The following is a 13,756-nucleotide window of genomic DNA, read 5'->3' on the forward strand; positions in this document are numbered from 1 at the left end:
GATATATCCCAATGAGGAAGAAGGATTCTAAGAAGCGGATAAATCAACCATGGTTAAACAAAGAAGTTAAGAATAGTATTAAACTGAAAGAAAAAAACATACAATGTGGCAAAGATTAGTGTTCCACCAAAGGATTAGGAAATTTTACAAACCAACAAAAGATATTTTTTAAAAATCGACGAGGGTAAACTAGCAAGTAATATAAAACGGAAAGTAAGAGCGTCTTTAAATTTATAAAAACGAGAGAGACCAAAGTGAATAGAGATCCCTTAGAGAATGAGACGAGGCAAATAAAAATGGGGAACCAGAAAATAGCATAGGAGTTGAATTAATACTTTGCGTCAGTCTTCACAATGGAAGACACTAATAACATTCCAAAAAATTTAATATTCTAGAGGCAAAAACAGGGGAGAAAATAAATACAATAACTATGACTAGAGAAAAAATACTAGAGAAACTAAATGGGATAAAGGCCAATTAAGTCCCCTGGATCTGATGGGCTGCATCCTGAGATATTAAAGGAAGTAGCTACAGAGATAATGGATGCACTGGTAGTAATCTTCCGAAAATCCTTAAATTCTGGTTAAGTCCCAGAAGCTTGGAAAACTGCCAATGTAACACTTAATTCAAAAAGGGAAGGAATCAAAAAACAGTTACCTTGAGAAAATGTTAAGAGTCCATTATAAAGGATGTAATAAGCAGAGCATTTAGAAATGCATAATATAATCAAGCAGAGTCACAATGGTTTCATGAAGGGCAAATTATGCCCAACAAATGTATTAGAATTCTTTGAGGTGGTGACGTGCATGATAGATAAAAGGGAACCAGTAGATGTAATATACTTGGATTTTGAAAAAGCGTATTGCACAAAAGGTTACTTAATAAGCTAAGAGCCCATGGTGTTGGGGATGATATATTGGCATGGAGGTAGTATATTAGGATGGATAGATGATTGACTAATTGACAGAAGACAAATAGTTAGGATAAGAGGAGAATTTTCAGGATGGCAACCTGTAACTAGTGGAGTGCCACAATGATCAGTGTTGGTGTCACAATTATTAACGATATGTATTTGTTACTTGGATGAAGGAAGTGAATGTACTATTGCCAAGTTTGTGGACGGCACAAACATAGGTGGGAAGGCAAGTGGTGAGGATGACACAAAGAGTCTACACAGGGATGTAGACAGATTAAGTAAGTGGCAAAAAACTTGGCAGATAGAATACAATGTAGGAAAATGTGAAGTTATGCAATTTGGTAGGAAGAATAAGGGAGCTGAATATTATTTAAATGGACAAAGGCTGCAGAAAACTGCAGCACAGGGGGATTGGGCGTCCTCATGCATGAATCACAAAATGCTAGCAGGCAAGCAGTAGGTAATAGGAAAGGAAAATGGAATGTTGGCCTTTATTTCAAAGAAAATGGAGTATAAAATTGGGCAGTCTTGCTAAACTATACAAGGCGCTAGTTAGACCACACCTGGAATACTGTGAATCGTTTGGGTCCTTTATCGAAGGAAAGATACACTGGCATTGGAGGCAGTACAGAGAAGGTTCACTCGGTTGATCCCGATATGGTGGGATTTTTTAATGAGAAGTTGAGTAGGTTGGGCCTGTACTCCTTGGGCGTTTAGAAGAATGTGAGGCAACCTTCTTGCGACACATAGAATTTTCAGGGGGCTTGACAGGGTAGAGAGGATGTTTCCCCTCGTGGGAGAGTCCAGGACCGGAGGGCTTCATCTCAGAGTAAGGGGTTACCCATTTAAGACAGAGATGAGGAGGAATTTCTTCTCTCAGAGGGTAGTGAATCTGTGAAATTCTTTATTGCAGAGGATTGTAGCGACTGGGTCGTTAAGTATGTTCAAGGCTGAGACAGACAGATTTTTAATCAGTAAGGGAATCAAGGATTATGGGGATAAGACAGTAAAGTGGAATTGAGGATCATCATATCAGATCAGTCATGATCTCATTGAATGATGAGGCAGATGTGATAGGCTGACTGGCCTACTTCTGCTCCTACATCATATGGTCTTATAGACATTCAGGCAAGCTTGCTGCCCCCACCTTATTTACTTGATTGCAGCATGGGGCAAAGTGGGTCCTCGTTGCTGACCGATTCTTTGCGTTGCTGGTTGTCTCTGTGCTTTGCACTGGACCCACTAGCATTCTTTTGAGATCCCCATGGTGCAGCCACATTCTATTCTGAAAAGCAAGCTGTCCCTCCTAAAAGCAAATTGTGCTGAACCATATTGCTGGAATTTAAAAGATGGAAAATGGAATACTAGGGCAAGAGTGTCTCTAGGTGACGAATGTGGTACTCAAAGTATTAGAGATCGCAGTAAGGAAGGGAAGAACTTCAGGATCCACCTACAGAGAGATTGGGAACAGGCAGCCAGATTCTGAACCTGAGGACCTGGCAGCTAGTGCCATCACTTGGGTGGTCAACATCAATAAATGTATCTTCATATCACATCCTCTACCCACCAATCATCAACTATGCGAGCTATTCACTGCACCACACCACTATCATTCACACAGCAGTACTTTTTAAGCATTCAGATGCTCCACCTAACCTAACTATCAATGAATGCTGCTGGACTCGCACTATCTCTTGCTGCCTCCACATTGCTCCAGTTATCTAGCTATGGAATGCATATCACTCAAACACAGCACAACACACTCACTGACATCCTGCCATCTTTCTTGCAGAACAAAGTGGTATGTGATAAAAGGAGGCCGAGCAGGACTGGCGGGGGACATGGACGCTTGCACCCCATGAACTATACAGAGGCGATGGCTTGCAACATCATGGGACTGCCTTTGATGGAACGCATGACATCTGGAGTTGTTTAGAATATTGAGGATGATGTTACGTTCTTACCTTCTGCCCCTTTCCAACTTCCAACACACCTTCATCCTGCTAACCGGCATGCTGTGAGACCATGGTCCTCTTGTTTCCCAACGCCTGTATCCCCACCGTCAATTTCTCAGTCCCTGCTATCAGATACCAGGGCTGCATTTTAACGGGAAAAACAGAATCCCGCGTTGGGCGCATTTAGCGGGGTGTTTCTCGGTGCCTGCAGTGTCGAGAATTACCGTGCTATTAAGCGGGACTTTTTCCCGGGCCTCTGCGAGGAATGCCTCCTGAGGCCACAAATACATTAATTTCCTGCACTGACAAGCCCCGATTTCTTGACCCCCCCCACCATGGCCTCCGTACCCCCCAAAGCCCCAACTTACCAATTATGGGGTTCTCGAGCCCATCTCACTCCACCTCATACCCCAGGCCTGAACTCCACTTGGGCAAGTTGCACTGCCAGCCTGACATGAAATCCCCCCTAGAGACCCCACCCCCCGCCCCAAGTGCCGTTATACCTGGTCCATGTTTGTAGAAACCAGGGTTAGCGCCACGGCCATGTCTCCCAGGCACGGCTGTTTGATCCCAGGTCTTGGGAGACTCTGGCATAGACATGTTGAAGTGAAGCTAACTGCTCACTTTATTATGCTAATCAGGATCCTGCCCAGTGTGGGCAAGGTCCAGATCGCGACGTCTTGTTCGATCTCGTGAGGCATCCTGAAAGTCGTCAATCGCGAGAGAGGCCTCTTGCGAGATTTAACGGCCTTGTCGCCTCGGGTGTGCTGAAGCTGTACGATCACGCCACAAGTGTTTTCCACCTGCCCAGCCGCAACAGCCAAAGGAGAGAAAGAAACAGTGCAGCATTCATAAGATCATAAGAAATAGGAGGAGTAAACCATTTACCATTTGGCCCAATGACTTATGAACTGAGTCAAATGCTGATCAGCCCATTCTACTGAAGTGTGTAAAAATGTGGTCAACAGCACAGCACCCCCCCAACCATTGTACTTTCCGATCAATATTCTAGCGCAATATTTGTCAGAAAGATTTCAGTTTTCTTCTCATCTTTCTTATTACCAATCCTCCTTGTTCAGGCAAGAGCAGGATCCACAATAATCAGTCCGTCAGCAGGAAGTCAGTGAACACAGAGCGGGGAAAAATCCTCTCTGCACTGATTTTAGTGGAGGACCATGACTTTAACTATTGTTAGTATCAATGCATTAATCAACCATCTCATTACACAGAAGATCTGCTATACTGCTACATTTAAAGTGCTGAAACGTTGGTTTTACTAAATGAGCCCTGTTATTTGCTGATTACTGTCACTCTTTTGCTAATTGAATTAGACAATTCACGAGCTTCAGTATGCTGTGATGGAAAAATGATTTGTGTATTTGGCTCATGATTGGTCTGTTCTTGTTCATTTGATTAACAGCAGACTGTTAGAGCTTTTTTAAGAGGGTGAGGAGAGTTTTAAGTTAGGACTATTAAAAACGACAGTCTGAGGTACAAGTTTAATCTGTGTGATTCACAAATAATAAAATGCTATCTCAGGGAATGCAGGAGATCCAAATTGGATTGCCCAACTTGGCTTTACAGTGTTGTAAAGTATGCCATCAAAGTAAAAATAAAGAAGACCGTATCATGTTAGGATCTTGCTAATTCATTTCACCACATATTAAAACATGGTTAGTTTATTCTTCTCTATATGGTTGTTGAGCTGACGTTAGTGAGTGCCCTCAGTCTAATGTGAAACTGACCAACCAGCACTTAAACCCTGGTTCCTGGGATGAGCCACTGTTCAATTTTTTTAGTGGAGCAACAATTCTCAAAGGTTCACAATCAAGACAACTGGTTTTATCTCAGTAATCCTCTCTACTTTGATTTCCTGGTTGGAAGTAACATTTTTCCATAGTGCTGTTTGAATTGTGCATGAAAAATCACTGGACCTACATGAAAGAAAAAGTATTGACCTCGAGCTGAATTAAACAGACAACCATGTCATACGTACTTCAAATAGGCATGCAATGATTTGTGCTGCTGTACATGAAAATATTAAATATCTAGTAAGTACATGGGTAATATCAGAGTAACTTGTTTGAACCTGCAATTAAAGATTATGTTGATCAAGCAATTAATATCTGAAGTTGATTGTTAAATGCTTTCAACGGGTATTTTACTTTTCATGCAAGGTGCATTTTTTGCACTTAATGTGTATTTTCCTACTTTTATTTACGTTAACATGTCAACAGCCGTATAATCATAAAACCACACATAGAAGAAAAATTGTAAAGCATGCATACATCCTTTGTTGTAAACTTTGTTGTAAACCAAAATTTTGCTCCAAGTGTGAAACTTGTGCAGGAACTCATCATTCCTTCATTGCCGCAAACTCAAAATCTTGGAACTCCCTGCCTAACAGCACTGTGGATGTACCTTCACCGCTTGGACTGTAGCGGGTCTCAAGTGTGACCAGGAATGGACAATAAAAGCTAACCTGCATAGGAACACGCACATTCTGAGATTTAATAAAGGAAAAAAATAGGAATCATGGATTGATTAACAGTTAGATAAATGGTTATGCATTAGACTGAATGCAACGTAAATAATGCCCTGGTAAAGCTTGGTGCAATTCAAGCTTTCCAAGACAATAAAGATCCCAGTACGATAGCATCTGAAACTTCAGACCTTCTCACCTCGGCGTCAGTCCATCAATTGTGTTTGTATAGAAACTAAGCAACATTATGTTTTAAAATGGAGCTAGACTGTTCTGACTAGTGTAAACAGGGCAGTTCAGCTAATCTTAGCAGAACCGAGGAGGAGCATACTGGAGCTGCTCCAGTTATCAGAGCTAATGAGGTCATAGAAAATGTCTTCATTATATTGAGTCAGCCTGCATCAATGTGAACAACCACAATTGGCAGGGCCTCACCAAGGTGATGGGTGTGATGTCTCTAGTGTTTTTTTCACGCTGCCCCATCATCCATCCCATGTCCTTTATCTTGATTTGCTTTTTTTTTAAAGTCCTTAAGGGAACTATCATCTAGTTATGCACAGTGTACATGCAAAGCTACAAACCTTTACAAGAAGCTGCTGTGATCAAGAAACAATTGAATTAGGCACATAATAAGGTAAGGACTGCGCAGAAGGTAAATGCAGAAGACAGCATCAAAACCTAAAGTTCCCACAAATTAGATAAAATGCAATGTTACATAAGTACTAATTGATTAGAGTAGCAATGTAGCAAACAGGTGTTATCACAGGATAAAGCAAGTTAACAATAAATCTGATCATTCCTTTTTAGGCAAGTTAAAATACCCAAGAGACAGGCTTTCAGTGGCATGGAGCACTGACAAATAATTGATACTTGTTATTAATCAAATAGAATTAAAAGTAAAATATACGTGAGTTTATTTATTCTCTGCCTTGCAGAGATTATTAAATAATTATTATTTAAATAATTATATATAATTAAATAATTATTAATCATTATTAAATAATGACTATTAAATAATCAGATGCGCCACATTCTTGAGGGTACCTGAAGTTCAGTTTGAAAGAAGAATTTCTGTGGGCATTGCGAACAGTCGTAAATCTTATCTTCTTGCCCATGTACTGCGAAGATATGCTGCTGCAGTTTGTTTGCCTGCACGAAGACTGAAAATAATTGAAAGTGATCAGAAGTGCATCTGCTGCAGAAGCTGGCTGCCATTCCCAGCTGTACGTCTATTACTACCACACTGAGCGAAATCCCCCACAGACCTAGTGATATTTATCAATAAATCATTTTTTTGTTTCACTAAATTTAATCCACTATGTAGACTATATTAATAATTTAACATTTCAAGACAAGCGTTTCACTTATTTATAACATCTTGTATACTGGGGCTCTATCTAATTTGCACACATGAAGATGCCTTTTTGGGTAGATAATTATTGGTCTATACACAGGGATTGATTATCAGAAATAGACTTGCCATCTTCTTGTGAGACCAGTTTTAAGTGTTAATATATGCCAACAGGTGAGAAAACAAAGGAGGGATCAAATCAACCAAGGGCCAGATCTTCTTTTCTTTCCATTTGTTAAGTGATATGTGTTTATCCAAGTAAAGGATGTTGGTATGAGGAAATTCACATTATCTGTTTGTATCCAATCAAGCACTCCCAAGTCCATGCATACATCAATGGTAAATGACTCGGTGCACATCATAACATTGCAACTCCGTGATGTGCAGTGAATTTTAGAATGTTGTACTGGCTTTTATTTATTATGCTGAAGCTGAGAGGTTACTCCATGGTCAGACTGTCAATTCAGTAAGTCTCAGTGGGGCTGCATAGTTGAAATAGCGAGAAGTCCAATTGTTGTATGTTAAAATGTTTAACCTGCGTTTACACCAGTATGGTTATAAATCCAATAGGAAAATCAATTAATATATTTGGCAGGCTCATTTCCTATTGAGTAACATGGTGTTGCTCTAATACTCTACTTTTCCAAAGTTTCTAAATTATTTTGAAAAGGAGTTGCACATACTATGGGATAGTGTGTAATCGATAGTGAAGTCCCACATTGCTAACTTAACACAAGTTACCCATATCTTTCTTTTAAAATCAAATAATGAGACTAGTTGCAACAGCAGAGGTGACATGACAGAGCACTCCCTTGCACTTGGTTATTGAATTGCATTGTATACAGACCTGTAGCAATAAAGGTCATGACAAAAGTTTGCCAAAGCTTGTCGCAAGATGGGGCAATTTATACTAGAAATCTTCAGAGGCAACCTAGAAAGGATCCAGGTGCAGATTGTGCTGAATACAAAAGCGTGCCACTTCGGTTGGAATCTGTGTTTTCCAGTGTTTTAATTTGAAAATATGGAAACCACGATCTGAAGTGAGGGTAGACAATAAATTAGCCCACAATCCTTTATAATTGGTTGGAACACCTCACACTTTTTATGTCCACTAAGCATTAAGCCCTGCAGAAATCTAAACCATAAAAGTGGCTCAGTATAGCTCAAGATAGCCAATTTCACTCTTCAACTAGCATTAGTTCCACTGTGGCCTTAAAAGGACACGTTTCTAATGTGAAATCAGGAAGACTGACAATCTCAATTAAAAATGATTACCCATTTTGTAAGAAGGGAGTAAATCTACATTCCACAAAATTAATGATGAAGTTAATAGTTCCAGCGAGAGAGTCAAACATTTTAATTTTTCCTAAAGTCAGAATCAGATTAATATTATTGTGTGAGAGAATTATATCACACCTTTGGGGACAGAAACGCCTATTGCTGATGCTTGTAACATTTAATAAAAACAAAACACCAAGGCTACGATGTGTTACACAGAGCATCATCCGTGGGTTTTACCTTTCTTTGAGGTTGAGGAAGGGATTTTATATTGATATACAGTAACAAGGTTAACGTGTACAAGAGCTTAAAAGGAAACATGTTTTGGACCATGTATTCCACACAATTGCAGACAGAGTGCACAGAGATCATATGGATTGTCTCAAGCATCATCCTGGGAAAACATGAAATGAATCAGAGACTTGAGCATAATTTATACCCTGAAATCGGAAGAATTTATGAGTGCCTTAAATGCAGGCTGAATTAAACAGGCATTATGAAATACTGCAATTCATTACAAATATTCTAATACTAATTAGAGTAAGAAGTCTTGCAACACCAGGTTAAAGTCAAACAGGTTTGTTTCAAACACTAGTTTTCGGAGCACTGCTCCTTCCTCAGGTGAATGAAGAGGTATGTTCCAGAAACATATATATAGACAAAGTCAAAGATGCAAGACAATGCTTTGAATGCGAGCATTTGCAGGTAATTAAGTCTTTACAGATCCAGAGATAGGGTGCGAGAATTTGCAGGTAATTAAGTCTTTACAGATCCAGAGATAGATCCATTAATTACCTGCAAATGCTCGCATTCAAAGCATTGTCTTGCATCTTTGACTTTGTCTATATATATGTTTCTGGAACATACCTTTTCATTCATCTGAGGAAGGAGCTGTGCTCTGAAAGCTAGTGATTCAAAACAAACCTGTTGGACTTTAACCTGGTGTTGTAAGACTTCTTACTGTGCTCACCCCAGTCCAACACTGGCATCTCCACATCATACTAATTAGAGTCAGTGGGGTGAAATTGGACTATAACTACAATAAACTCCGGCTAATGTTTCTCACCACTACTATAAAATTCCAAACTGCCTATCTATGGCCCTTCATCCACCATGACACTCCTGTAGCTGTCTATTTATTCAACCAACCCATCTCATTTGCAATTTTAAGGCACATATCCTCTGCTCTCGCTCTTTGAGTGCCCTGCCCTGAAAGGGTATTGGTGACCATAGACTTGTGTGTTGGCCCATGGTTAGACCTGGCAAGCTACATTGGTTTGCCACTGCCTTTCATAAATGATTGACCAGGAAATTCTCCTGCTCTACCTCCTGCCATAGGTGTATCAACAGGATTTATAGGTTAACAATCAACCAATCTGGCCAAGTTATGAATGCGCCTTCTACGACCATCAAGTATTGGGGTGGGATTTGAACCCAAGACTTCTGGCTCAGTGGGTGGGACACCACCCACTACATTACCAAAGAGCCATGGAATACCTACAGTGCAGGAGCCATTTGACCCATGGAGTCTGCACCGACCCTCTGAAAGAGCACCCTACCCAGGCCCACTTCCCCATCCTATTCCAGCAACCCCACCTAACTTACAGATCCTTGGACACCAAGGAGCAAGTCAGCACGGTCAATCCACCTAAACTGCACATCTCTGGACTGTGGGAGGAAACTGGAACACCCGGAGGAGAAAGTGCAAACTCCACATAGTCACCCAAGACCGGAATTGAACCCAGGTCCCTGGTGCTGTGATGCAGCAATGCCACCCCTGTGCACCACAAGACCGTCACGTTATCCCTTGTAAAATCTTTAAACTCTCCCATTCTGGTTGTTCTCCATGATATTCATTTCCTCAAGTTCAAAGGATGCAAACTTGTGTCTATCTGGTCCATAATTAGTTTAGGTATCCATCATCTCATTTGATTGGACCCATCAAATGCATTTGGCCTCACTCTCTTCTGCACAAACAACCGAATACTTCAGAATCAAACTGGAAATTAAATATAAACCCCAGATTCATTTCTCCACCATCTGTATTCCTCCACCTTCATCAACAATAACAAGCATAAAGAGCTCATGGACATCTTGGTCACAGAGATCAGTGCCATCCATTCAGCTATCTCTGCTGCTTTCATGTTTCTGCACCAAAGTCAACCCTTCCCTCAGGTCCTCTGTATCCTTGCCTTGAGCAAAGTAAACTGGAGGAATAGAACCTCATCTTTCAATTAGGCACTTTACAGCCTTACAGACGTGAGTTGAACAATTTTATACCATAACTTCTGACCCAATTGTTTCTTTTTTGTGTGTATTTTTGTTTCTAGACAGCAGCTGTTGCTGATGATTCTGCTGTCCCCCTTACATCTCCTCTAGGCCCATCTTCTGTTTCTTTCCCTGTCCCATTACCACCTCATTCTGCCTTGCACCATTACCCTTTTGACATTTCCCATCTTATCGCAGATCTTCTCTTTGGGTCTTTTCATCTCCTCCCTCTCCTTTCAATGACTCTGTTTTTGCTTTAAAGCTGCCAATATCGCTAATGTTTCCCCATTCTGCCAATCTCGCTAATGTTTCGCCATTCTGCCAATATCGCTAATGTTTCCCCATTCTGCCAATCTCGCTAATGTTTCCCCATTCTGCCAATATCGCTAATGTTTCCCCCTTCTGCCAATATCGCCAATGTTTCCCCATTCTGCCAATATCACTAATGTTTCCCCATTCTGTTGAAAGGTCCTGAATCCTTCCTAATATTGCCTGCGACTCCAGGTTTGAATCTCTCTCGTCAGGTCTCTGCCCATGCCACAGTAGTGGAAATAGCTTTGATCCAAGTCAGAAATGACTGTGGTGCATTTTCTCCCCTCATCCTTCCTTCAGCCTTTGACGTTATGGGTCATATTATCTCCCTCCAATTTCATACTTCATTTTCCATTAGTGAGATGGCCCTGATTTTGTTCCACACTTATCAATCAGAGTATTTATCCAATGACTTCTCATCCTAGTGTGGCATGGATAGAGTGGATGGGCAGGCACTCTTTCCCAGGATGGAGGGGTCAGTCACCAGGGGGCATAGGTTTAAGATCTGTGGGGCAAAGTTTAGGGGAGATGTGTGAGGCAGGTTTTTTACACACAGAGTGGTGAGTGCCTAGAACGTGTTGCCAGGGGAGGTTGTGGAAGCAGACACATTAACGGAGTTCAAAAGGCATCTCGACAAACACATGAATAGGATGGGTATAGAGGGATAAGGCATTAGGAAGTGCAGAAGGTTTTGGCCAAGGGTGATATCATGACTGGTACAGGGCCGAAGGGCCTGTTCCTGTGCTGTATGGTTCTTTGTAGTTCTGCATCATCATATCAAAAGCCCCAGGAGTCCTGGTCTCTCCCCCTGTTCTCATCTGCACCTTCTCCCTTGGCAGCAGCATCCAAATTCAGAGGATTAACTTTCATGCAGTGTGTGCTTCTGATAACACACAGCTCTATTTCTCCACCACCTCTCCAGACGCTTGCATTGCTTGTGTTTTCAAACTATTCATCAAACATCCAGCCTTCAATGCATCATGATTTCCACCAGTTAAGCAATGGAAAGGCCTAAGCTGCTTTCGCCTTCCCTCCCACAAACTACGTACACTTGCCAGCAATTCCATCCTGCTCCCCAGCAATGAGCCAGACTGTTTACAGTCCCGACATCCTAGCCAAACCCAAACTGAGTAGTCCCATACAGTCATCGTTAAAAAGCTGTTTCCACCACTGCACATTGCCCAGCTCCATTGTTGGCACAGCCCGCCACTGCCAAAACCCTCATTCATATCTTTGTGACTTTAGAGATTCAATTATTCTGGTGCTCTTCTGCCCCCCCCCCCCCCCCCCCCCGCTCATTCAAAGCTCTGTGAACCATATCCGAGGCTGCACATCCATCAATCATCCCTGCACTCTGTGACCTACCTGGTTCTCCAATTTAAAGTTCTCATTCAAGTTTAATTCCCTCCTCATCTGTAATCTCTTGTATCCTCATAACCAACCCCTCCACAGATTCTTGTCTCCTCCAAATCGGGCCTCTGACACATCGACCCTCCCGGGATCGCACCATTCACAGGGGTGCCTTTTGTCATCTGGGCTGCATGCTCTAGAATTACCTCCTTTAATATCTCTGCCTCTCCACCTTCATCCTCCATTTGGAACCTCCTTAAAATGTATCTGACTCCAATGTCATTTGAGCGAATCTGTGCTGCACTTCCAAAGCCAATATATTCTTCCTGAGGTGCGGTGCCCACAACTACACACCGTGCTCTAGATGAGATGTGACCAAGGCTCTGTGCAAGTGAAGCATAACTTCCTCCCCCTTGTAATCTGGCCTCTTGAGATACAGGCCAACATTTCATCAGTATTTTTGATTGCTTTTTTGTCAGTGTGCGCTTAGTTTCAAATGATGTGTGTATTTAGACTCCCAAAGTTGCACCTCGATGCTAATTTCAAATCCTGAAGAAGCTCCACATGCAAGAATAGAATGTAATCAATGTGGCTTTAGATACAATACATTTATAATTGTCAATCTACATCAGAAGTAGAACTGGAAGTAATGGATGGTTTATTTCTTTATATTAATCTGCAGCAGCACAACCACTGATGTCACTGCCATGAAAGGTCATCAATGCTATCGCTAAAAGTCGAGCATTTTCTCTTATTTTTTTTGCAGCAGTTACTCTTAACTTAAAATGTTTTCAGATTTGAACTCAAATGTATTTCTATTTTCTTTTTCCAATTAAGAGGCAATAGCGTGGCCAATCCACCTACCCTGCATATCTTTGGGTTGTGGGGGTGAGACTCACGCAGACACGGGGAGAATGTGCAAACTGCACACAGGACAGTGACCGGGGCCCGGGATTAAACTCGGGCCCTCAGCGCCGTGAGGCAGTAGTGCTAACCACTGTGCCACACTGAGCTTGAATGCTTTGAATGTTTACATTTAAAACCATTAGTTTCCTATCCGATAGTGAAAGAAATTACAATAAATTATATTGTATGCATCTTACCTGTAAAACAAACTGGGCATTTAAAAGTACCTCCCATTCCTTCAAAGCTGTGTTCAATCAGGTGGCACAGTAGCTTTGCTGGCGAGTCAAACATCTGATTACACAGTTTGCACTCATGATTGATGCCTTCCTCTGTAAAGTTCAAATAATATAACTGTTAGCAGAAAAATACAGGGTGGGGGTAATGCAGTGATACGGTTTAAAATGGGTACTTGAAAGCTAACAATCAAAGTACTGAATATGATCACGGCAGATGACAGTAAAAAACACAGACACTGTTCAAAACTATTTCAGCTCGGATTTATTACTGCAAACTATTAAATTTGTACGTTTTACTCCAAGGATGCATTATGTTGCATGTATGTCCTCAGTTATCAGCATTTGTATTTAACATTATTAAAAATGCACCTGCAAGAGATCTGAAGATTTAAACAGCACTGCGACAGTCAAAAACACAAATCAACATTCGTCTGACCTCAAAACCATGACTGCTGTACTGTTTTATTGCCTAAAGTTCCTAGATTTGGGATACTTCTGGCAGCTGAAGATGAGCATTTGGAGCTGACAGATTTATTACATCCTATCAGATTTGATGACAGCAGATTAGGACCCTGCTGATTCTTGGTAACAGCCTGTCACCAAATCAGGATTAGTTGCACTGACCACAGATGTTTTTGATTGGATAAACCTAACACCTTCCCTACTGTGCTTTTTGAAGCAGTGAGACTAAAGCTAAATGTA

General features: G+C 41.3%; 1 protein-coding gene across 3 annotated transcripts in view; it reads right to left on the reverse strand.

Annotated features, from left to right (window-relative positions):
- The window catches only part of znf423 (zinc finger protein 423), a 423,129-nt gene that overhangs the window by 40,599 nt on the left and 368,774 nt on the right, over positions 1-13,756 (reverse strand). For all 3 annotated transcript variants that reach the window (XM_038806675.1, XM_038806674.1, XM_038806673.1), the window contains exons 6-7: positions 13,016-13,147; positions 6,398-6,513 (exon numbers count right to left, since the gene is read on the reverse strand). In XM_038806675.1, coding sequence (XP_038662603.1) covers positions 6,398-6,513; positions 13,016-13,147 — 248 coding nt within the window. The remainder of the gene's footprint in view (positions 1-6,397; positions 6,514-13,015; positions 13,148-13,756) is intronic.

Source organism: Scyliorhinus canicula, chromosome 9 (genome assembly GCF_902713615.1).
Source record: "Scyliorhinus canicula chromosome 9, sScyCan1.1, whole genome shotgun sequence".
Taxonomy (NCBI): domain Eukaryota; kingdom Metazoa; phylum Chordata; class Chondrichthyes; order Carcharhiniformes; family Scyliorhinidae; genus Scyliorhinus; species Scyliorhinus canicula.